Source organism: Myotis yumanensis, unplaced genomic scaffold (assembly GCF_028538775.1).
Source record: "Myotis yumanensis isolate MYYU_CA2020_CCGP unplaced genomic scaffold, mMyoYum1.0.hap1 SCAF_1, whole genome shotgun sequence".
Classification (NCBI taxonomy): Eukaryota; Metazoa; Chordata; class Mammalia; order Chiroptera; family Vespertilionidae; genus Myotis; species Myotis yumanensis.
The window spans coordinates 11398072-11424384 of NW_027223752.1; the positions used below are offsets into that span (position 1 = coordinate 11398072).

At 46.1% G+C, this 26313-nt stretch overlaps 1 protein-coding gene across 1 annotated transcript in view; it reads left to right on the forward strand.

The window, feature by feature from the left end:
- LOC139001721 (EF-hand calcium-binding domain-containing protein 11) overlaps positions 1-26313 on the forward strand; it is a 136935-nt gene that overhangs the window by 13985 nt on the left and 96637 nt on the right. The window contains exons 4-5 of the mRNA XM_070403242.1: positions 11218-11319; positions 12653-12743. Coding sequence (XP_070259343.1) covers positions 11218-11319; positions 12653-12743 — 193 coding nt within the window. The remainder of the gene's footprint in view (positions 1-11217; positions 11320-12652; positions 12744-26313) is intronic.

The following is a 26313-nucleotide window of genomic DNA, read 5'->3' on the forward strand; positions in this document are numbered from 1 at the left end:
TGCCCAGGGTGGCCCAGCTGGCTAGTAGCTCGCAGACCAGTGGTCTCACCTCCAACTTACCCTCTCAACCAGTCAGCCACCCGTTCCCTTCCTTTTAATAGTGCTGTGAGTCATTATTAGTCATCGTGGCAGAGTTGAGACTGGTGTTCATTTCCTTAGAAACTTAATGAGTTGAAGTCAGGAGTGGTCAGAATGCACAAGGCAGGTTCTGTGTAGTTAGTAGATGTTGATATCTGATTTGGTTCTGAGCTACCCAATGCACAGAGCAAATAGGGGAATCACAACCAAGCGTAGTGGTCCACACAATAGAAACTCTTCTCTAGAGGGACATTGTTTTCCATGATGTGGGAGATTTCTCCTGTGATGTCTCATGATGGACAGACTGATGAGTGGAGTCCACAAAATGGTTCGATAAATAAATTAGTGAATTTCATATGCCAGTTTCTTAAAATTTCTTCAGTGTAGAAGGCCAGGGGTCTACTATCAGACATGTCTGGGAAGTTCCATAAAGGACAAAGACCATGTATGATCTCAGATGACTTGACTTTATTGTGGGATACATTGTAGAGCATCCTATATAATAAAGAGGTAATATGCAAATTGACCATCACTCCAACACACAAGATGGCCGCCCCCATGTGGTCAAAGACAGCTGCCACAAGATGGTCAGCAGGGGAGAGCAGTTGTGGGCAATCAGGCCAGCAGGGGAGGGCAGTTGGAAGGGACCAGGCCTGCAAGGGAGGGCAGTTAGGGATGACCGGGCCAGCAGAGGAGGTTAGTTGGGGGGGACCAGGCCTGCAGGGGAGGGCAGTTGAGGGTGAACATGCCAGCAGGGGAGGGCAGTTAGGGGCAATTGGGCCAGCAGGGGAGCAGTTAGGCATTGATCAGGCTGGCAGGGGAGTGGTTAGGGGGTGATCAGGCTGGCAGGCAGAAGCAGTTAGGGGCAATCAGGCAGGCAGGCAGGCAAGCAGTTGGGAGGCAGCAGTCCTGGATTGTGAGAGGGATGCAGTTGGACATCCTTCAAGGGGTCCCAGATTGGAGAGGGTGCAGGCTGGGCTGAGGGACACACCCCCTCCCCCATGCACGAATTTCGTGCACCGGGCCTCTAGTTTTGTATGAATAGCAACAGCTGAGAACCACATGAACATAGCCCCACAGAATCCTCCCACAGCTGTCTGTGTGTTATCCCAGATCCATATAAAGTATGCCTTAAGGGAAAAGGCAGAACAAAGTACACCAGTATTTTGTTTTATCTGGGTGATTAGATTGAGGTTTTTTTTTCCCCCCCTTTCTGTTTACTTACATTATTACCCTTTTAGAGCAATGAACTTATTTTGCTTTCATGCTTAAAAAAGAAAAAGCTCTCTAGGAACTTTTAACCTTTAACTTTGAATGATGGCAAAATCAAAGAGATTGATTTATCATAAAGGTGATTATGGACTGTTTGATTTGGTCATGCTATCCGCTGTCAGTTCGATTGGAAGGTAGTTTGTGGGTGCTGAGGTTAATGGCCAGTTGGCTTGTGTGCTTTTACTTATTACTATCCTGTCTGATTTGTTTTGAACCAGACAGTTGACTATTAAATATATTCTTGGTCTAAATTTAAATTTCCATTTTCTAGTCTTTTAAGTTCTATGTGAACATCAAAGGCCATGCTATATCCAGTCTAACTAGGTTTTGTTTGTTTGACTTAAGATGTCAAGTGACTTCTTCGTTCTTTTCTATAATCAGGAAACTGCATATGCATTAAGGTTTCCCTTTCTTGAAACTATAATCCTAGGACCATTTTGTGGTATCGCCAGATATTCATCCCTAAATTAGTTTATTTATTCACCCATTTAGAGGATGTTAAGTTTCATTGTTGGGGTAGAAAAAAAATTTAGGAGACACAGACATTGACCTAAAGACATTTAAAAAAGATAAAATACAGGGTAGGGAGGATGAGAGAAGTATGGCCACTTTTTTCATAGCCAGGTGTCACATGAATACTGTAGACAAGAAGGTCTCTAAGGATATAGAGGAAGGCCACACTCCCTGCACAGGTGTGGCAGGAGCCGGATGTGGAAGATGAGGTAATATGCAAATTGACCATCACCCCAACACACAAGATGGCCGCCCCCATGTGGTCAAAGACAGCTGCCACAAGATGGTCAGCAGGGGAGAACAGTTGTGGGCAATCAGGCCAGCAGGGGAGGGCAGTTGGAAGGGACCAGGCCTGCAAGGGAGGGCAGTTAGGGGTGACCGGGCCAGCAGAGGAGGTTAGTTGGGGGGGACCAGGCCTGCAGGGGAGGGCAGTTGAGGGTGAACATGCAGGCAGGGGAGGGCAGTTAGGGGCAATTGGGCCAGCAGGGGAGCAGTTAGGCATTGATCAGGCTGGCAGGGGAGAAGTTGGGATTGGAAAGGTGGAGAAGCAAAGAAGAGAACATAGTAAGTGAATGAATGCAGTGCCCACACCAGCTGGGAGCTTGCCCGCCAGCTCCTGGCGCTCTCTCTGTACCTGCCTGCACCAGAGTGGATGTGGAACTCGGCATGAATTTAGACGTATCCCACACACGCCACTCCTGTAAAAGTCACGTAGACTTTGCGGAGGCATTTTGTTAATGATACAGAGGAAGGGGCTTTGTCCCTCACTCTCCACAGCTGGCAATGGCAAAGGCCAGGGTAGCTTTGCTCCTCTGTGGGCGTTCTTTCTGCCAACCTCCTCTGCGGAGTTTCTCAGAAGGCCTCTTCCTCCATGGTGTCCAACTTAGTGGCTGAAATTTCTTCTCCCAGATCCCTGTCCCTCATTTTACAATACCCCACTTCTCTGCCCCGCATCAGATCTGCATACCCAGAGCTAACAGCTGTCATCTATATATATAAAAGCCTAATATGCAAAGTGTCCCCTTGGGAGTTCGACTGACCAGGAGTTTGATCGCTCGCTATGACATGCGCTGACCACCAGGGTACGGTGTGGAACAAAGGGAGGCCCTGGCCGGCAGCCAGCAGCTGCTAGGGACCCTATCCGTGCACGAATTTCGTACACTGGGCCTCTAGTACTGTTAATAATGAGTCCTACCAGAAACGTTGGAATCCACCCCCTTGGAATATTTTTACCTCCTGCACCAGAGAGGAGTAAGCTGCCCTGATGGAAGTTGAGAGTTGGGAAAGGGTTAAGGACCAGTTTTCCTAGAAGGAATCATGAAGCCTCAAATTCCAGAAAAGGTATCAGGACTTTGCACTATCAACACCAAGGAACCTTTGAAGGCTTATGGGCAGGAGATGCACATAATAAAGAAGGTAATGAGTCCTGTCCGCATTTGATTGAAATAAAGTTTTATTGGTTCAGGTTTCTCTAGTCTACTATAACCTGTTTTACTCTTTCTTGTCAATTTCCTCCCCAAGATATAGTAAAACTTGATTTCTTCCATTAAGGACGATTCTTTTCTCTTTATTCCCTTACTCTTTCTTATACAAGAAGCTGAAATATTAGGTCTCTGAATTTTTTTGCCCATCTTACTGTGACAATACGTCATGCATGCCACTTTCACCTTCTGTCCTTACTATATTTTTATGTGCACACATTTTATCCTTTTTTTTTCACCTTGTAGCCTCCAGAAGTCATAATCTGAATTTTATTTCTCAAACTAGAGAAGGCTTGCATTATACCTTTTAAAAGGTAAGCCTTTTAAACCCTCATTTTCAGGCATTTTCAATCCCTAGAAAAATTAATATGTGGCATAATGAACGCAAACCCTCCCTTTTCTACTAAATCTAGGGTCAGACTTAAAGTCTTAAGCAATTTGGCATTTTTATTGTTTTCTCCTTCACTCCCCAGGTTTATTGCAGTTTCTAATTTAAGCTCCTGTGATGGCCAAACCTAGACCAGTGCTTCATTTTCCACAGGGTTTCTCTGTGTGCATGGACCCTGAAGCTTACACCCATGAACCACAAAAAATATCTATACATAATGAAACTTTCAAGGAAAATATTTGTATATTTTTATTGGACTTTTTGAATATATCCACCTTGTAATGAAATATGATTACCCTCCTAGGAAATTGCTTAGAAGCAAAAAAGAAAAAGAAAAAAAAAGATAGCATTTCCTAGTTTGTCTCTTTATATGACACTAGAGGCCTGGTGCATGAAATTCGTGCACTCGGGGGGGGTGGGGTCACCCTCGGCCCAGCCTGCACCCTCTCGAAGTCTGGGAGCCCTTGGGGGATGTCTGACTGATGGCTTAGGCCTGCTAGGAAAGGCTCCCGCCACCGCTGCTGCACTCGCCAGCTGTGAGCCTGGCTCAGGGCTTCTAGCTGAGCGGTGCTCCCTCTATGGGAGCACACTGATCACCAGGGGGCAACTCCTGCATTGAGCATCTGCCCCCTGGTGGTCAGTGTGCATCATAGCAACCGTTCATTTCGCTGTTCAGTTGATTTGCATATTAGCCTTTTATTATATAGGATATCTATATCATATGCATTAAGTAGTTTGGAAAGTATGTATTCATTATAGAATGTGAAAAGGGTCCATTTTGCCAAGAGTGGTTTAAATTATTTATTGATTGATTTGAGAGAGAGAGAAACATTGATTTGTTGTTCCATTTATTTATGCATTCATTGGTTGTTTCTTGTAAGTGCCCTGACCAAACCCACAACCTTGGCATATCTGGATGGTGCTCTAACCCCGTGGTCGGCAAACCGCGGCTCGTGAGCCACATGCGGCTCTTTGGCCCCTTCAGTGTGGCTCTTCCACAAAATACCATGTGTGGGCATGCACGTACAGTGCGATTGAAACTTCGTGGCCCATGCGCAGAAGTCAGTATTTTGTGGAAGAGCCACACTGAAGGGGTCAAAGAGCCGCATGTGGCTCGCGAGCCGCGGTTTGCCAAGCCGCAGTTTGCTGACCACTGCTCTAACCAACTGAGCTACTCTGCCAGGGCCGCCAAGAGTGGTTTGTAAACTGGGAGGGAATGTTTCTAGTGGTGTGGAAAGTGCAGAGACTAGCAGAGTCTAGCAGGATTTGTAAAGATCATTGGTCCCGTGGTTTCTAAGGCATAATCCTCAGCCTTATGAAACTGGATCCTGTGGGGGTACTTCTGGGAGCACGGCTGGCCAGGGAATAGTGGGGAGACCACCTCACTCCAAACCAAATAGCTCTGTTTTCATCCCCTCTACACATTATATGAATTAGGTTTCCTACAGCTTAAAAGAGAAAAAGTCTGCAAACTACTGATAGAACCCAATTGCCGAGGCAATTTCTGAACACCTTCTGTAGACAAATTAATAATAAACTCAGATAAACGCATTGTTCTGAGTGGTTCCTGACATTTTTGTGATCCTCATAATCCTATCTAATAAAAGAGAAACATGGTAATTAGCCCTACAGCCGCTACCCTTCTCATTGTCTAATCACTGAGATATACAAATTAACTGCCAACCAAGATGGCGGCCGGCAGCCAGGCAGCTGACGCGAACAGGGAGGCTTGCTTGCTCCAGTGACGGAGGAAGCCAGGTTCCCCGCCTGCCTTGCCGGCCTCTCAGCTGCTTTCTAAGAAACATTGTAACAAATATAGAAGCTAAACAAAACCCCAGAAACCTCCTTTCAGTCAGTCAGACTTCAGCCAGCAGGATCGCAACTATGTTTCAAATACAGAAGGTAAACAAAGGCCAGAAACCTGCTTTCAGCAGGTCTCATAGCTGGAGCCAAGCCTCAGAGCTAAAGCTGGCCCAGAATTTAAAAAAAAGGAAAAAAGGACAGGTTGGGAGCTTCAGTCACCCGCCAGCCTGAAAATGGCCCTCAGGCCCTCACCCAGGCTGGCCAAGCACCCCAGTGGGGACCCCCACCCTGATCCAGGACACCCTTCAGGGCAAACCAGTCAGCCCCCACCCGTGCACCAGGCCTCTATCTTATATAGTAAAAGGGTAATATGCCTCCCAGCACCAGGATCAGTGGAGCAGCGAGGCCTCTCGGCACCGGGATCAGCGTGACACGGGGCAGCGCCCCAACCCCCTGATCAGCCCTGCTCTGTGCCTGATAGGGGGGAGCTCCCCAACCCCCTGATCGCCCTGCGGCTGTGTGTGACAGGGTGTGGCGCCCCAACCCCCTGATCCGCCCTGCTCTGTGTGTGACAGGGGGCGGTGCCCCAACTCCCCTATTGGCCCTACTCTGTGTGACAGGGGGGAGCTCCTCAACCCCCTGATGGGCCCTGCTCTGTGCGTGACAGGGGGGAGCTCCCCAACCCCCTGATGGGCCCTGCTCTGTGTGTGACAGGGGGGAGCTCCTCAACCCCCTGATGGGCCCTGCTCTGTGCGTGACAGGGTACGGAGCCCCAACCCCCCTGATGGGCCCTGCTCTGTGCGTGACAGGGGGTGGCGCCGCAACCTCCCCATCGACCCTGCCTTGAGTGTGACAGGGGGCGGTGCCCCAATCCCCCAATCAGCCCTACCCTGAGCGTGACTAGGGGTGGCATCGAAACCTCCCGATCCGCCCTGCTCTGTGCATGACAGGGGGCGACGCCCCAACTCCCCAATCAGCCCTGCTCTGAGCTCGACCAGGGGCTGCACCTAGGGATTGGGCCTGCCCTCTGCCACCCGGGAGCGTGCCTAAGCCAGCAGGTCATTATCTCCCGAGTGGTCCCAGACTGTGAGAGGGCACAGGCCGGGCTGAGGGACCCCCTCTCCCCCCGAGTGCACAAATTTTTGTGCACCGGGCCTCTAGTATATAATAAAAGGCTAACATGCAAATTGACCAAACGGTGGAATGGCTGGTTGCTATGACACGCACTGACCACCAGGGGGCAGATGCTCAATGCAGGAGCTTCCCCTGGTGGTCAGTGCACTCCCACGGGGGAGCGCTGCTCCGCCAGAAGCCGTGGCAAGCACAGCGGTGGTGGCGGGAGCCTAAGGATGTCCAACTGACGGCTTAGGCCCGCTCCCTATGGGGAACGGGCCTGAGCCATCAGTAGGACATCCCCCAAGGGCTCCCAGACTGGGAGAGGGCGCAGGCTGAGCTGAGGAAACCCCCTGCCCTCCCCCCCTGCATGAATCTTGTGCACTGGGCCTCTAGTGTAACTATAATAAAGTGTGTTTAGGTAACTGTGATTAGTGAACAGTATGCATGGAAGACCCAATGTTGTGTTTGAAACATATTGTTTCCCTCCAGGAGTGGGCACAGGTAATGCACGTCTCATTGGAGATGAAATCCGATGGCAGTAGAATCACTGAAAGAAGTGAAGTGGTAATTTTAGGTTTGACGGTTGGAACAGCAGGTGGAGCTAGTGGGAAGACCTCTACTTCTAGGCCATTTAAAGAGCAGCAAGATGCACAAAACTTATCTTCATGTGTTTGCATTTCAGAGCTGCAGGCAGGAATGGCTTTGAAAGTGATCGCAGCACTACAGTGTGAGAGCCACGCTGAATGCAGTGTGAGAGCAAGCCCTTTAGAGAAGGGACTTGCATTTCCATATGGGTTGCCATGGAAGTTTAAAACAAGTTGCAGCGGTTCTCAACCTGTGGGTCGCGACCCCTTTGGGGGTCGAACGACCCTTTCACAGGGGTCGCCTAAGACCATTGGAAAACACATATATAATTACATATTGTTTTTGTGATTAATCACTATGCTTCAATTATGTTCAATTTGTAACAATGAAATTGGGGTTCACCACATGAGGAACTGTATTAAAGGGTTGCGGCATTAGGAAGGTTGAGAACCACTGAGTTAAGGGCATGTGGGGTATCTTCTTGTTATTTACTTATTCAACAAATATTAATGAATGCCTGCCTATGTGCGAGGTATTTTGATAAGCACTGAGGGTAAAATTTTAGACAATAAATAGTGCTTTCCCTCAGCACATCTCAGGCAAACGTGTGGCCAGATAATTACCATAAGACGCAACAGAGTCTATGGCTTTTTTCTTTTTTTAATTTTCCCCTTGTGATGAGAACTTTTTAAAAAATATATTTTTATTGATTTTAGAGAGGAAGGGAGAGGGAGAGATAGAAACATCATTGATTGGCTGTCTCCTGCATGCCCCCCACTGGGGATCGAAGCTGGGACCCTTGAGTCCACAGGCCAACACTCTATCCACTTAGCCAAACCACCCAGAGCATGACTATGTTCTTGTTGTTGAGAGAGACAGACACTGATGTGAGAGAGAACATCAGTGTGAAAGAGAAATACCAATTGGTTGCTTCCTGAACTTGCCCTGACTGGGGATTGAACCCTCAACCTGGGAATGTGCCCTGACTAGGAATCAAACCTGCCACCTTTTGGTGTTTGGGATGATTCTCCAACCAACTGAGCCACCGGCCCAGGGCTGGTTATGACTGTGTTATAAATAGAGGGCTGTTGGGTCACAGAAGAGGGACTCAGTTGAAAGAAGTGAGGGTAGTATTCAAAGAGGAGGCCAGGCCCTCGTTGCATCTGGAGGGAGATGTAAAAATTCACTAGGAGAAAAGTGGAACATGCATTCCGGGCAGTGTGTCCATCATGCTCACAGGTATGGAGGTGTGTGTGAAAGAAACATCGGGAAATCTGCTAGGGAGGCTAGCAAGGTAGACGGAGGCCAGACTGTGAAGGTGTTATGCCCAGATTTCAGGATCCCCAAGAGACCATCAGGGAGCCAGCCGAGTCCGATGCAAAAGCAAAAAGAGTCTTTATTCGAGCTAGCTCGTGCTCTCCGTCCACCACACTCGCCGACGCAGCGGCAGGGGGCAGAGAGAGAGAGCTTTGTGGGTAGAGGAGTTTTATAGGGGGGTTGAAGTAAGGGGAGGAGAGAGGACTGTGGGCCCTGCCGATTGGCCAGGCGCAAGTCGGTGTCTTGTTACAAAGGATGTGGTCGTATCTATGGTGCGCACTTCCCTTGATTATCATTGGTTAGTTTAAAGAAATCCTAGGTGTGGTTAGCAGAGGCTTGGGCTTCCGGGAAGAAGCTCCTTGCTGAGCACATGGCTGCTGCCCAAAAATGGAGGATTCGGGGCAAGATGGAGGGCATAGCCCTTGCCCTTTCAAAGGGACTCCTAAAATATGCCAAAGTCATTGAGTACATTATTCAAGAATTCCAACTAATCTAGATGCTATTCAATTGATTAGCTTTTGGTGTCGTGAAACTAGTTATGGATTTGGTCTTGCGGGAACATGGCATGATGACTTCAGTGTTAAATATGTTCTCTGCTCACAAGGGTGAATGGATGAGAATGGAGCTGCATCCAGACACACCCTAACTACTATGGGGGGAAATGCTACACGTGCTAATTCCATGCAATGCATTGGTGTGGAGCACACCCCAGGCACTCTGGTAGGTGCTGGGAGACAGGCCTTGTTGCTAGAGCATATCCAGCTGCCTCCTTGACTTTTGTTCTTGGTTGTCTCCAACGCACTGAACACTTAAGTCCAGATCACAAGTCTCATCTCAACCCCAAATCCTGCTCGTTCCCAGGTCTTGCTCAGCTCTTTAAAGGACCCTTCTTGGCATCTCCCTCTTTCTCACCTGCCTCATCTAACCCTTCATCTGTCGTGAAACAGGTCCGGACACCTTCCTCTCCTCCATGCCCACTGCCAACATCCTAGCAACCGCGTCTCTTGCCAACAGGCTCCTAAACGGGTCTCCCTTTTTACCGTTCCCTTTCTCCCAGTTCTTTTCGAGGTCACAGCCAGGAAGATCTTTAAAACATCTAAATCAGATCATGCCACTTCCCAATTCAAACCTTTTATTTTTTATTGACTTCCTATTGTCACTTAAATGAAAACCAAACGACTTCCTGTGGTCCACAAAGGCCTGCCCACCTCACCAACCCCAACCTGTCTTGCTCTCTCACTCACTGCATCCCAACCACAATAGCCTTTTCCCATTTCCCCACTTCTCTCCCCCCCACCCCCGGCCTTGGCACCTGCTATTCCGCTACCTGGAATGCTCTTCTTCCCATCCTTTAGCCGCTTGGTATTTTATCATTTAGGCTTAAATATTACCTGCTCTGAGAGATCTCTCCTTCACCAGAGCCCCTCTGTAGGAGGGTTCCTGTGACTCTCTGACAACCTCCCTTTCCCCCTCATTGCTTGTGCCACGGCTTATAATTATGTGCACGTTTGCAACCGAACCTCTGTGGTCACTCTGCTCCCCACTAGCCCAGGCGCTCCCTTGGGACTGGAATCCTGGGTGTTCTCTTTTCCCCTCTCTTTCCAGAGCTTGACGCAGTGCCTGGCACATGGTGAATCCTAGAGAGTTGTGGAAGAATTGTTCCAACACATAAAGATAGATGGGCGTTTTCAGTTCCTAAATCTCTAACTACAAACAAGAAAAACGTGGAAAATTAAGAAAACGGTTTTCTGCGTTTCCCCCCACCATTGGAACTATTTTAGGAAGGGTATGCAGCTCTGTGTGACCTCACCGAAAGGAAAAGGGTGCCGGTTTTTAGAAATCAGCACGTGGTTTTTGTGTGATTTTTGGGGCTATTTTTAAGGCAGTGATATTTTATTTAAAAATGGAAATCCTGAGGTATAAAAATGAACTGCTCTTTTTCGATATTCAGGGCTCAGGACACCAAGATGTTTTAACTTCTTGGCTCCGCTCTTTAAACCTGTTACAAAGATCACATTAGAATTCATTTTAATAGACTTTGTGAGCACAGTACCCAATCTCATATGATCCTGCTGGGCTCTTCTATTATGAGAGTCACGGGAAGCAGAGCCAGAGGCGGCAGAGCGGTCCCCGGGAGGACCCAAGGCTGGGGACCGTGCCAGCTCCATTGTTTATGGAATATTCTCTCCACTTTTATCTGTGGGGTGCAATTGGTATTGACTTTTGAGAAACTACTTCTTTGCCCCGATCTCACAGTTGGAAAAAAAACCTGCAGTAATGACATCTGGCTAGGAAAAAAGGCATCAAAGCCGCAGAAGGAAAGAAAAATTATGAGACCTTGTTTGATATATAGTTTGGGCCCGTCTGTTAGATCTGTTCAAGGGACGTGTGTTACATTTGTGCGAGGTTGCCGTTCCTTTATCCCCAGGAAATGCCCAGGGAAGTAACAGTGTCTATTGTTTTTGCTATTGACTGCTGGTGTTGGGCCTCCTTAGCATTTAGCGAAGTGTCTTTTTGACTTTATAGATCTTCAGGGACAAATACTGTTCACCAAAATCAAGATAAAATTTGTGATAATGTATTACCTTTTACTTATGTTTTTTTTTTTTAATTAAAGAGTAAGGCAGTCATTTTTGAAAAAAAAATTTCCCCCCCAACTTTTAGGTCTAACGCTCGAGGAGTTTTTAAACATTATAAGGAAGAAGAAGGAAGCTCAGCTGTATCGGAATGAAATAAGACACATTTTCACAGCTTTTGACAGGCACTGTAAGTCTCTTCAAAGTGTTTTGAAATTCAAAATTGCTATTAAAGAACTGTGAATGGGCACATATACTCAGTACATGAAATTAATATACTTGGAAGTTTATTTTACTGTCCTCATTAGCTGTTACCTTAGATGTTGGTGTGGATTTTTTTTCTCCACCGTGATTTTAATTTCTTGACATTTACCATGGATAAAATAAAGTTAACAGTTATATAATTGTACTTAGTGGTTAGAATCCAGGGAACACAAGGGCTGGCCATGTGGGGTTATAGGTCACGAGCCACCTACACATCGTATCTCCTTTGGCTCCTGCTGTGACCCACATTTTACTGGAGGAATTGTTTTCCCACACCGGGTGTGGCCAAGAAGTGACTTCAGATCTCCCACACCCCACACATCTCACACAGGGTGAAAATACTCATAGAGTCCAGGTTCTGTATCTTGGCTACTGTTATGGCTTCCCCCTCAATATGATTATATTATAACTAGAGGCCCAGTGCACAAAATTCGTGTGTGTGGGGGGGGTGGGGGGGTGTCCCTCAACCTGGCCTGCACCCTCTCCAATCTGGGACCCCTCGGGGATGTCTGACTGTTGGTTTAGGCCCAACTGGACATCCCTCTCACAATTGGGGACCACTGGTTCCTAACCGCTCGCCTGCCTGCCAGCCTGATCGTCCCCTAACTGCTCCCCTGCCGGCCTGATTGATGCCTAAATGCTCCCCTGCTGGCCTGATGGCCCCCAACTGCCCTCCCATGCCAGCCTGGTCACCCCCAACTGCCCTCCCCTGCAGGCCTGGTTGCCTCCAACTGCCCTCCCCTGCCAGCCTGGTCACCCCTAACTGCCCTCTCTTGCAGGCCTGGTCGCCCCCAACTGCCATCCCCTGCTGGCCATCTTGTGGTGGCCATCTTGTGATGACATCGTGCGAGGGCGTCGTGTGACGCCACCTAGGCTTTTATTATATAGGATTCTAATATCAAGCAAGAAAACAAATGAATTTTGAAGAATAAATTGTTTTGTCAATTTACAAAGACTTGAACCGGAACTTAGTGCAGTGTATGTCTCTACAGTCCTCTCCCTGGGACTCAGAGAGTCCGAGAATGATAGGGCTGGAAGTGGCCTTCCGGATCACCCCGGACTGCACTGAGGGAGAGTACCACTGGACTCATAAATCCTTCCAATGAGACAGTCTCAGATTCCCTAACATGTAAAACCGGCCATACATTACTGTTCTTTTCCTAATAACATATGAAAGCGTCGTGCAAATTTTATGGCTGAAATAACAGTTCATAGGGTTAATAGAGGTAAGTGAATGTTTACATTTTGTTTTCAAATAGATCGTGGATATTTAACTTTGGAAGATTTCCAAAAAGCATTCAAGCAGGTGGCTCCCAAGTTACCAGAAAGGATAGCGCTCGAGGTTTTCAGGTAAGGCCCCCAAATCCTCACATGCACCCACCCCTTGATGTACCATTTCCTTTTTCAAGTTTTCAGTTTTATGGAGAAGACCTTTTTATGCTGATTTCTTCACGAATGAACATTTTCATCTCACAGTATATGATCATGACCCCGGAGAGAAATGATTTATAGTTAGCTCTTCATGCACCAACGCCCTCGATGGTGGGTGCTTGCCCACCTGGGAGGTGCGTAAGAACGTTTGGTAGGGGTGGGAAAGGGACAGGAAGAGAGTGGAACTGGTTTGTGTATTTATGTGTCGACCAGAAACAACAAAGCTTTAGTGTGTAACACGGATGCTGGTGTTCTCCCATGGTCAGTATTTCATCAGACACAGGCTACGCATATTCTGCGGAGAGAAGAGCCCCCCTGACACCTGCTCGTCGCAGTGCATGCGTTCGTGATAAAGTAGATTTGAAGAGTATATTATGTTATCTTTATGAACTAATTTGGACACAGTGGGCAAGTGGCTTGAAAGCAGTTTCTGTTAGGAAGCTGCCGATTGAAGGAAACATGCTGACATGAGAAAATAGCAGAGCTGCCTCTTCTGTGACTGCCAGCATGAGCTCGTCATCACCTGTGGCCAGGTGTATTAGTCAGGGCTCGGAACAGCAGCAGGAGCCAGAGAACCAGCATAGTGCAGCTCAGGAAAGATGGCAGTGTACTGCTCTCTCACAAACACAGGCAGTCAGGGCCGATTCGATGGCAACATAGCCATGAAGGGACCCAGCTGCCTCCTTTCTTGTTCCGGCTGCCTCCACACCTGGCTTCGCCCTCCTGCTTCCAGGATTGCTTAAATTCCAGTATCAAACTTGAACTCCAACCAGATAGGAGGAAAGGGAAGAGAAGATAGGCCCTTCCTTCTAAGTCTATTGTCCCCATGACCAAAACTCAGTTCCAAGGCCATGTGCAAAATGTCATCTTTGCTCTGGGCGGTAATGTGCCCTCTGAGTTTCTGATACTGAAGGAGAGAATGGCTGTCGGGGGACATCTGGCAGGTGTTCCCATTTGGGATAAAAATAATTTAATGTAATCTGACCAGCCGTCAGCCCTGCCCATTAGAAATGATGAAGTAGGTTATTTGAAATAAGGATTTGCACTCACGGTTATTGATAGTGACATATATGAAATTCTTTTGCTGTGTCATTCACAAGCAAGTTGTTGAGCAAACTATTGAAGGAGAGCAGTTAAAGGCACCTGCAGACCGTGCCATAGAACAGTTTTGCTTAGTTGATTCTGGAACAGCGGGTTCTTTAAAATATAATGGAATCTTTGTACACACTTTGTGATGAGAAGAGTGATGAATGTCAATGTATTTCTGCCACACAAGCGTTGTGTTAAGAAAAGAACAAAGAATTGTTACTTTATTTTCCTTTTACTAAAAGACAGGTGTCCACATTTGCTGACCTTTCTGTGTTAAGTGGTTTCAGGAGGAGCTACCTCATAGAAATTTTTTAACAATACACTTAAATATAGCCTTTCAAGGTATAAGCAATGTTTTAACAGGGAGTGTGCGAGTACCTGCTTCTCCAAACAAACCTGCGCTACCCAGACAGCATTTTTGGAAATGGGTATTTGGAAACGTGATTTAAAAAAAAAAAAAAAGATGGCCCAGCTGGCATGGCTCAGTGGTTGATCATTGACCATGAACCAAGAGGTCACCAGTTCAATTCCTGGGCATGTCTGGGTTGTAGGCTTGATCCCCAGTAGGGGGCGTGCAGGAGGCAGCCAATCAATGACTCTCATCATTGATGTTTCTCTCTATTCCTCTCCCTTCCTCTCTGAAATCAATAAAAATATATATTATAAAAAGATGCATGTCACCTATTAAAACCCTTCACATCTGCATGTTTAATAAGTTGAAACTGGAATGTCCTAATCTGGTGGGAAAAAAACCTTACAAAGTTTTATTGGTTTTAGGACACAGTTTTAAAAAATATAAACATTTGATAGCTTTCATAAGCTTTCAAGAGTGACTAATATCAGGGAAGATGGACATTTACTTGCTGAATGTCAGTGAGCAGTAACAGCAAAGTAATAATAATAAAAAAAACTTTAAACCTTTCCGTATCAGAGGTTGGACTTCAAAACCGAGGGCTCAGTGCCATGTTGCCCTTTTCCATCATATCTGCATATCTTCGTGACATGACTCTGACAGCCATTCAAACCAAGTATTAAAACAAATTGCTCAACCACAAAGGATTAAACCGAGATGTTCAGAAATAATAACGGATATTAAATCATGTTCTTGATAAATATCATGAATCATTTTTGGTGACAATAGAAAGTTGTTTGCCATTAAATAAAATACTTGCATCTTTAATTCTTTAGAATTTCTATATTATGTTTTATAATGTGCACCTAAAACTAAATGTATTGCCTGGCCGGCGTGGCTCAGTGGTTAAGCATCAGCCTATGAACCAGGAGGTCCTGGTTCAATTCCTGGTCAGGGCACATGCCCGGGTTGTGGGCTTGATCCCCAGTGTGGGGCATGCAGGAGGCAGCTGATCAATGATTCTCATCATGGATGTTTCTTTCTCTCTCTCTCTCTCTCTCTCTTTTTCCCTCCCTCTCTGAAATCAATGAAACAAAAATAAATAAATGTATTCATAGGTCCATACATCTTATCTTTCCCAGGATTATGTGATCAACACAGTTTGGGGACCACTGCCATATACAACCTAGCAAGGCATTTTTAGTTCATTGAATGTGCCCTGTTTAAACTCGCCTTTGTATTATTTTTTTTATAGCACTACAATCCCTAAGCCAGAATAAATGATGCATAATAAGTATTAAAGGAAGTTGTGAAAACAAAAAAGGAAAAATATGTCCTGTACATTGAAGTAGCCCAAAGAAACAGATGCCTAACTTGCACACATACCTCTGTTTCGATGGTGCAAACAGGTTTCAAGGGTAAGGAAAAGAAAACCAGTGATGCCAAATCCCGTCATGTTTCTAAGGTTAGACTCTTGCTCTTTGAGAAGCTCGAGTGGCATTTGACTTAACTGACGAGCACAAATGGGGTTCATTGCCCAGGTCCATGGTTACCCAGAAGCAAGCTGGTGCCTGAGGATCACTGAAGGAAGGCAGCTAGGGAGGGAGCCTTCTCCTTAAAGCAGAGTCGCCTGTGCCGTGACAACTGAAGGAGTTTTCATAATCTTCCATTCATGGGCTGCCAGATTCTCACCAGAGAAACTTCTGAAGATCAAGAGCCGTCTCTTTCAGAAGTACTTGCCCATGTTGCACTCCCCTAAACCAACAAAGCACAACAGTAAAACCAACCAGACAACCAAAGCGAACAACTCAAAAAGACAGACTTGGGGGCATAAGGCATCAAAGAAGCATTTCTCTTCCTAAGTTGTTAGAAACACCGGTGCGCCATTGATTAAATCTGGGGGCGTTCCAGGGACCAAATGAGAGACTTTGATCAGGTTTGTGAGTTGCTGCCTGACTGCTTTGGTTATGTCTGCCTTAGTGATTTTTATCATGAATGAAAGCAATGTCTTTTTAAATATATATGGTCAGGGTCTGTGACAGTCACGGTCTGTTCTGCCATCATAACCTCTTTTGGTTTAATGTTCCTTCTGTAGTTAAATGGATTCAGAGCTCACCTCCAGGCCTTGTGACATCGCTTCTGTGTTGCTGACGTTGATCATAAGAACTACCTTCCCTGGTGCCTTTCACGTTCAAAAATGTTTATCTGGGCCGTTGTCCTTGAGTAAAGGTATATAATGGATTGAGCATTAGCACTTTCACGTCATGTTCTGTTTCTTTAAGAACACTGGTTATATATGTTGGAAGTCCTTTTAAATTTTTTGTTAACTTCTGTTTCATCTGCTTGTTTTGCTCACGCCTCTTAGTATATTTTCCACAGTGTCTCTTCTCCCGTGTGCTACATCTAATATGGCATTTCCCCACCAGTTACAGTTTATTTTTCTCTGGCATTTCTTTCTTGAGCTACATCTGTGGATGTTTCATTTCTTTTTTGTAATTTTGCTGTATCTTGTTATTTTATATTTCCCCTAAGGTTTTCTGTATCTACTTTCAACTCTTGTTTTATGGAGGTGCTTGCTTTAATGGAAGAAGCAGTGATTTTGGAGATTTTATTCTTAATGGGTGATTGCTTGGGAGCTACTGTTATAGCTTTTTACATTTCAATTAAGGAGAGCAAGTTTTCTACCGAAGGAAGGGTTTTGAGGAACAACTTACTTTCTTAAACCAAGAGATGATATCTTGTGTAGAAAACAAACACAAAAGTTGGTACTAGCTTGTTATTTCTAAGATATAAAATGTTTAATATTTGGATTTCAAAATTTGAGATTCCTTTCAGTGTTTAAAACATAATTTCCACGTAGAGCCGATGACCAGGATTTGTGTGTTTGTGTTCTAAAAGAACGGAGTGTGTTTGAGTAACTGAAACAACTTATTTCTACTCACCACCAATTGGCAGAAGTTCAAGCAGTATGAGAGCTGACAATACTATTTATACAATAGAATTAATGTGAGATAATAGGCTGTTTCTAGCCCAGAAAGGTTGAAACAAACAAAAATACCTTTCCTTTTTAAAAAATATATTTTCATTGATTTCAGAGAGGAAGGGAGAGGAAAAGAGAGAGAAAGGAACATGAATGATTGGCTGCCTCCTGCACGCCCCCTACTGGGGATCGAGCCCACAACCTGGGCATGTGCCCTTGACCAGAATTGAACCTGGGACCCTTCAGTTTGCAGGCTGATGTTCTATCCACCGAGCCAAACCAGCCAGGGCCCTTTCCTTTTTAATATTAATAGGACTTGCTGAAAACTTTACAGTGCTATCTTTTTAAAAAAAGATTCAAAATCTTTAAAGACGAATGGGTTAAGTTAAATGTATTTAACTTGGCCAACATCTGGTCACCTTTCTAAACTCCTCCTTAATTCATCCCGAATTCCTGTGTTGTCCTTGGCCTGGTGCTTGTTCCTGTGGATGTGTGATGTGTATTTAAACTTTGTTCTGTTTCCCTTGCTGGCAGTGCCTTTGTCTACTTCCTGTCTGTCCAAGGTAGACCTGTCTTTTCAAGGTCCTGCTCAGTAGAGCCCCTTTGTCCTTTACATTGAACATTCTTCTCTTCTTTCTCTAAATTTTTATTGTGCTTGCTAGAGTCCCGGTGCACAGATTCATGCACTGGTGAGGTCCCTCAGCCTGGCCTGCGGGATCAGGCCGAAACCAGGTCTCCAACATCCCCCGAGGGGTCTCGGATTGTGAGAGGGTGGCAGGCCAGGCTGAGGGACCTTACCGGTGCACAATTGGGGCCAAGGAGGGACTGCGGGAGGGCTCCAGGGCGTGTCCAGCCTGTTTTGCCCAGTCCCCATCAGGGCCGATTGGGTCTGGCCAGCTGGGGAGGGACCGTGGGAGATTGGCCGGCTGGGGAGGGACTACTGGAGGGCTCCAGGGCGTGTCTAGCCCGTCTTGCCCAGTCCCCATCAGCTGGACCCCAGCAGCAAGCTAACCTACTGGTCAGAGCATCTGCCCCCTAGTGGTCAGTGTGCATCATAGCGACTGGTTGAAGGGTTGAACAGTTGGACACTTAGCATATTAGGCTTTTATTATATAGGATGGTTGTGTATTTTTTTCAATCCCTTACTTGGTAAACAAAAATACTGTGTTGAGGATTATCTCTGTAAACTGCTACAAGTTCCTTGAGGTTATGAGCTTATCTACAGCATTCACTGTTCCAGCATATTGCTTTATGCATTGTAGTTACTTAATAAGTAAGTGGTGTTGGTCCATTGTCACTCTACATACCCAGTGACGGTAAAATTCTCACTTACAGTTTCCCCTATAATTAATTTACTTCTTATCAACGAAGAAAGAGAACACTAAAATGCAGTCAGGAGCTTTATAACCACATGTGGCTTTGCTTCCCATTTTTCTCTTTCTACGTGGGGTTTTTATGCATCCATCTCTGATGGCCCCTTTTGCTTTATTTGGGGAACATTTTCTGCTCTTGATTTAAGCCTCTGCTGTCATCAGGAAGCTGGCTTAATGCTCTCTCTTGCCTTTGCCCGCCAGCAGTGCCCTGTTATACATCTGGCTGGCGCTTTCCTCTGAGAGGATGTTTCCTCCATGCCCGGGAGCCTTCTCCATCGCATGTAAGCACTGAGATTTGCACCTTCCCACCCCCTGTCAATTGGCAAAGGGCTCTGGGAATCTTCTGCTTCCCAGCCATGAAATGAAACCTGGGTGTGTGGGGAGCCCATTCCCTGGCCCGACGGCCAAGGTTCTGAGTGCACAGGCGGGTTGTCAGATATTAATGGGACGCGGAAATACTGAGGCACCAAAGTGCTCTCCAGGCTCGACAGGGGGCGTTTAAGTTATAGCTGATATTTCTGGGGTAAGAATTCCATTCTTCATGCTACATGAGAAAGGCAGAAAACATAGAACATATACTTCTCCTTTTGGGGATATTAAAATTGGTTGACAGTAAGAGCATCATGACTTGTAGACTAATGCGTTTTCAGTGTCAGTGTCAATGGGGGTGGGGCTTAGGCAGTTTTATTTAGTTAGTTAGTTATTTTGATCCTCACCTGAAGATATTTTTTCCATTGGGTTTTTAAGAGAGACTGGAAGGGAGGAGGAGGAGGAGGAGGAGGAGGGGAGAGAAACATGGATGTGTCATCGATTGGTTACCTCCCGCATGCGCTGTGGGGCTGGATACAAGGCTGGGATTTAACCTGCAACCCAGGCACGTGCCCTTGACCAGGAATCCAAGCCGAAACCCTTAGGTTCACAGGCCGATACCCTAACCACTGAGCAACCCAGCCAGGGTGGTTTAGGCACTTTTAAAAGGGAGTAATGGATAGTCCCTTGGCAGAAAGTTCATATATGCTTTATATAGCAGCCATTATAAAAGGAAGGATTGTCATGAGCTTGGATAAGAGGAACCAACAGACTCTTCTGTTCTGCTGCATGAGCCCAGGGCCCTATAGGAAAGTGATTTCAGGTAGCATTTATTTTTGCAAATCATTTGCATCTCTTTTTGAGTGTCATTCCTCACTGCGTTCTTTAAGGTCCTAGGACTCCTTTCTGCCGGCAGCAACGTGTTAAACGGCATTTTCTCGGACAATCTCTAACGAGAATTTCCCGGTTATTATTTTATGCATCAGAATGATTCTCTTATCAATGTAGTCATGGGACCTCAACAAAATCGCAGTTATTATAGTGAGGGCCTACTTTGGTGAACACGATTTTTGATCTGTAAGTATCTACATGCTTCTGTGTATAGAAAAGTATAAAGAAACGACTAGAAACCCTATCTCGTTCTTTGTAACCACATATCGCCTGCACCAGCTCTACCTGGTGCGTGAGTGTAATGGCCAAAGAAGGAGCCTTCTTGAGTTTCCAATTTTTATTTCATGAATTTGTGTATTTTCTTTGCAATGGTAATGCTTTAGTTTTCAACTGTTTTGTTTAAAAATTTTATTGTCAGAGATCCCCTTTTCTATTTACCCTCTCGCATGCTATCACCGAGGATGTGTGCAGCTTTTTGAGATGACCTCAGAATGTCCTTCCTCTCACACGTAACATATTGAATAAAACTGCACTTTAAAAATCCAGCTACAGAAACAATCACAGTCTAATCATTCCAAGAAAATGTTTTTCTTTCGGAGGGTTCATAATCCATATTGCTCTTTGGACAAAAATGATATCCTTGTGTTTGAGGATAATCCTTTTACCAGCATAAACTTTAGAACTGGTGATGCAGGAATTAAGCTCAGCAGCTGGACCGGAAAACATATAGAGTACAATAATGACTTCATTACATAGATTTGCAAATAGAACGTGTCATTTTGATTTCTTCAGTTAAGCTAATGTTACCCAGGATATGTTATTTCATCTCTTTCATATTTGGGATGTCCAGGTATTGTATTCCTCTCTTATGTTCAATCCATTCAGATGTCCATTCTACTCATCCTTCAAGGCCCAGATGTTAAGTAAGATATTTTTCTCGAAAGCTGGCCCTACCCACCACTTTCCAACCCTCTAAAAGGCAATCGACTCCAGCTTTGGCTTTAAACTCCCAATCTGTCATAAATAGCTTTCTTGTTTATGCTTATACATAAACAAGATGCATAGTTATTGGGGCACCCATATTATTCCCAGTACTAGAACGTGAGCCTAAGGTAAGCAGGCACACAAGGGTATGCATCATCACGCTCCCCCCAGCACAGTTTTGTACGTGTTGAATAGTGACTCCATTTTATGTAAATGAGTGGCTTATGTAGTGAACATGCCTTTTGTTACGTATTTTTATTTTACTATCCAAATGCCACACTGACGCCTTGGTAAGGTCACCAGGTGCAGTGAGCCTGGGTATTGAGAGACTCGAGTTCTAGTCCCAGCTCAGCCACTTCCCTGACTTCCCACAAATCTCCGAGCCTCTCCGGCCTGCACGCTCCTCATCTCGGAAATGAGGGTGTCGTCTGTCTTATAGGGTCTGGCAGGCTCCTTCCAGCCCCGAAACTCACTGATGGGGTGATCTATCCTGCAAAGCGGCCTGGCAGTCTTCTTTATTTTCTTTGTTTCACAGATTTTACTCAGAATCCACCCGCCTCCAGAGGACACTGCTGGGTCTGACAGCCACCCAGCCCAGGGTGTAGTGTTTGAGATGTCACTGTAACAGGTGTTACGGCCGGTGTATCCCATCTCTCGTCTGCATATGTGGTTGAATACGCTGTTCTCGCTGTAATAGCGCCGGGGCTGTTTTTCTCTTCATCCACCTGTCACACAAGAAACGGCTGCCATGGTGTCTTTCTTATGACCTAATGTTTCGGACCCTTTCAGTCACCCTTGAAGTTATTAATAGCCGCACATCATGAATGTATTCATGCCATTTTCCTTTCTACAAGAAGGAATCCATTTCTTAACATTTTTCTTTTGTAGTTGATAGGTAACTTCCAGATGACAATTTTGATGAAATTGTGTGTTGTGTTTATAAAATAAGAAAAACGTGTACCTAATAGGAGAAATTTCTATTTTATATGAGGCATTTAAATTAACATTGTTTTCGATGTCAAGAAAAAAATAGGGTCAGAATGAAGAGTTACACTTCACAGTTTTGGTTATTCTCTGAACATATAGCCTAAAATCAGAACCAAAGATTTCCAGGGCTGTGTTTGTCTGTGACAGGCTGACCTGTGGCTTTGCTACCTCGTGTCTAGCCATCTTGTCTGCCTGCCTCCTCTGCAGTCACTCTCCTCCGCTCGGCTACCTTGAATAGATACGTTCTTGTCATTCAAAGAGGCTCCAGAGACCAGCAGCAGCCCAGCAGGGAGCTTGTCAGCAATGCCTAATCTCAGGCCTCACTCCGAACTACTGAATCAGATGTGTTTACTTTAATGCGATCCCTGGGCAGTCCATCTGCACATTAAAGTTTGAAAATCACTGGTTACCCTTCTAGTTAAATTTTGGATAGTGAGAGTCATTTAGCATTACTGTTTTTGTGTTTTCTAAAATGTTTATATTGATTTTAGAGAGAGAGAAAGGGAGGGGGGAAAGAGGCAGAAACATCGATGAGAGAGAAACAGAAACATTGATGTGAGAGAAACATCAACATCCATTCGTTTTCTCCTGCACATCCCCACTGGGGATCGAGCCCGAAACTAGGGCATGGGCCCTGACTGGGAATCGAACCAGTGACCTTGTGGTGCCTGGGACACTCAGCCACTGAGCCACAGTGGCCGGGCTTTCGCATTACTTTTTGATGGTACTCCTTAACTTCAATAGCTCTTCACTGCCTACCTGATAACGTCTAGATTCCTCAGCCTGACTTACAAGGACCCTGCACACAGACATGGCACGCTTTTTTAGCAATTCTCTTAGCATTTCCAACATCAAAAATTCTACTCACTCCTTCTGATATACTTGCTCTATACTGGTCCTGTCTCATTTCTCTTGTAGCATTTTTGCTCATGCCAGGTTCACTTCCCGCTCTTCTCTTGCTCTGACTTCCCATCCACATACCTAAATGGTATCCCTGCCTTAGAGCTTCGCCTTCCCTGGTCACTCCAGCCCACATCAGCTCTCTTCTTCCTTAGCACTCCAGCAGCACTGGCCACATTGATGCATCTAACATCAGCAGCCACGGTGACACTGGCAGCTGGCATTTACTGAGTACTTAGTATGTCATTCAGACACTGCGCTGAATAAATCCTCTTCATGGGTTAGGGTCTGTCCCCATTTTACAGATGAGGAATAGCCCAGAGAGGTCAAAGGACTAGTCCAAGGTCACCAGCTGGTGAGTAGTGGAATCAAGTTTCATACTCAGGCAGGCTTGTGCTCTTAATTCCCTTCTAACTTCTTTTTTTTAAAAAATATATTTTATTGATTTTTTCAGAGAGGAAGGGAAAGCGATAGAGAGTTAGAAACATCGATGAGAGAGAAACATCGATGAGAGAGAAACATCGATCAGCTGCCTCCTGCACACCTCCTACTGGGGATGTGCCTGCAACCAAGGTACATGCCCTTGACCGGAATCGAACCTGGGACCTTTCAGTCCGCAGGCCGACGCTCTATCCACTGAGCCAAACCGGTTACGGCCCTTCTAACTTCTTTGTGTGTGCGTGTATTTTGTGTGTTGTTGTTAACCCTCACCCATCAATTTTTTTATTTTTTATTATTTTTTGTTTGTTAGAGCGTGTGGGAGGGAGGCAAGAGAGAGAGAGAAACATCAATGTGAGAGAGACACATCAGTTGGTTGCCTCCTTCATGCACCCTTCCTTACTGGGGCCAGGAATTGAACCTGCAACCCAGGTAGATGCCCTGACTGGGAATTGAACCTGTGACCCTTCATTGGGTGGGCCCCTTCTCACTTCTTTTAACAGCATAGATGTCTGGAGAGTGGGAACCAGGCCTTTTTATCCCCATACTTGGCATGTCTCTCTGCCCAGAGATGCTCCTGATAAGCCAGTTGCGTAATTATATAGCTTTCCCTTGTTCATATGAATTGGTTTGGTTTGGTTGTTACACTTGAGGTTTCAGTTGGTTATCTGCGATATAAACAAAAGGAGCTGTTTACAAAAAAATGTACAAAAGGAAGCTGATGCAACATTTTTATCACATGAAACTGTAGCCGGCATCCCAGCTGGGGTTGCTTTGATGGGGAGCCATGTGTTACGCGTGTTGCCTTTGGAAGTCGATCACAGTTGCAAAGTATTTTGCCAAATACACTGGAAAAACAAAACATATTTAAAATCAATAAGTAGGTTTTTATCATTTTCACAGGGGTGGGGGTGCTAACCTGAATCCACAGTTGTCTCTTTGTAAGGCAGGGTTATGCTTTGATTCACCTGGAACACCCTTTGCATCAGCCGCCGAGTTCAGCGTGGTGTTTTATCACTCCCGGCTGCTCGCATTACCTGCCTGTCTCCCCTCCTTGGTTGCAACCTGCTGCTGGAGAAAATCAGGGCGAAATAGTAATTAAATGCACTGCAGACTGCGTGTGGCGCCTGCTGGTTCCTGCTCTTTCCCTCGCCCCTGCCTGTCCCCAGGAGAGGCACCAAGACTAATGCCCTTTACCTTTTCCCACTCTCTCCTGCCCATCACTCACCTCTACGCCTCTCCCACTCCTGGGACTTAGAATTTCACAAGCCCAGAACAGGATACTGGTGGCTGATCCTGGCTGCTGGTTCCTGTTGGACCCGTGGTTCTCCTCCCTGCTGTATCCTCCCCACCCCCACCGCTGTTCTCCTCCACTCTCTGCTCCTTGTCTTCACTATGAGCCAGGCCTCGGGCTGTGCCTGTGACCAGAGGCCCCACCTTGGTTCTGATCAGCCTGCAGTCCGACCTTGGCTTTTTTTTTTTTTTTTTTAAACATAGTGTTATTGATTTCAGAGAGGAAGGGAGAGGGAGAGAGAGATAGAAACATCATTGTTGAGAGAGGATCTTTGATTGGCTGCCTCCTGCAGGCCCCACACTGGGGATTGAGCCCACAACAACCACTGAGCCGTGCCGGCTGGGTGGGGCCTGAGCTTTGAGCTGGGCTCCGGTAGTTGGACGTGCTCTGTGCCAATCGGAGACCTGAAGCGAGCTCACCACACGCCTGTCTGCAGTGCCTCTACCTCCTCCCCAAACACACATACCACAGCCCACCCCCCTCCCCCTCTGCAAGCGTGACGTCTGAGAGCTCTGTGAACCTTTGGGAGCTTGTTGCTGACCTTGACCCAGAATGGGACCAGCCTCTCAGTCCAGGCAAACTGTTGTGCCTACTTGACCCAAGAGCGTGGCCTACCCGAGCCCATCTTCTGTGCAGTCCCCCAGCCCCGATCCTGTGTGACACTTCCAAATGCTTTCCTTTCCGTGCCGAGGCCGGTACACCTGTCCCTCGGGTCATGTGATACCCTGTTGCCGTCCAGGAGAACTTCCCCTCACCTGCCCTTGGTTCCCTATTTCCGGGATGGCAAACAGTTGGCATGTGTGCCATCACGGTCTCCTCCTGGGCCTGTGGCCTGCGGCCTGCACTCTTCTGATGAGCCTCAGGATCCTTCTCGGGATCTCAACCCAAGTCACTTCACTAGCGTTGTCACACACGATGGATCGGCTTGCTCCCTGTGACGGTTGTACCAAACCTTTCCCACTGCTGTGCATTGCATGTGACCTTGCCTTCTGCTTCGCTGACAGGGTCATGGCCTCTGCCTGGGTCTCCTCTACTGGCTCTTTTAAGAATACCACTGCCTAGCCCTGGCCTGTGTGACTTGGCTGGGCGTCATTCCAGGAACCGGAAGGTTGCCGGTTCCATTCCCGGTCAGGGAACATGCCTGGGTTGCAGGCTCGATCTCTGGTAAGGAATGTGCAGGAGGCAGCCAATCAGTGTTTCACTCTCACATTGATGTTTCTCTCTCTTCTCTCTCTCTCTCTCTCTCTCCCCCTCCCTCTCCCTTTCCCTCTCCCACTCCCCCCTCTCTCTTTCTCTCTCTCTAAAAATCAATAAAAAATTCTTTTGAATAAAGAATACCACTGCCTAATAACAATAGTACAGTGGATGGAATTTACAATTAAGATGTCTAAGTACACTTGACATTAAGTGTCATTCAGGAATCAAGTTAAAGAATGTATTTAGGAAGAAAAATACAAATTAAAAAAATGCTTGTCTTAAGCCAAGTCATCATCTTGTTAGGGTTCCTGGTAACCCATTTGTGATTTCAAGCAGAAATCTTCTCTGACTTGGAGATGGCAGATAAAGGCTCTCCGCCAAGGCGGGGAGGGGGCAGTAGAAGAGTCTCGCACTTGTTCCCTTTTTGCAGAAATTCAGCTGTTTGGTGGAGAAAGTATTCAGTGAATGCAGGAATGAATGAGTGAATGAATAAACAAACAAACGAGCAAAGGAACAGAATGAGGTTGAGCAAAGTTTGCATGTTCAAAGTATGTATTAAATTGGGTAGAGCAGCTGCTGGCCCTTAATTTTATCTGGGCCTATTACAGATTATTGTCTTCTTCCTTGGGTTTGCAATTGCAGATTTAGACTCAGAGGCTTTTAAAACTGCTATCATCATAAAGTTACTACAGTAG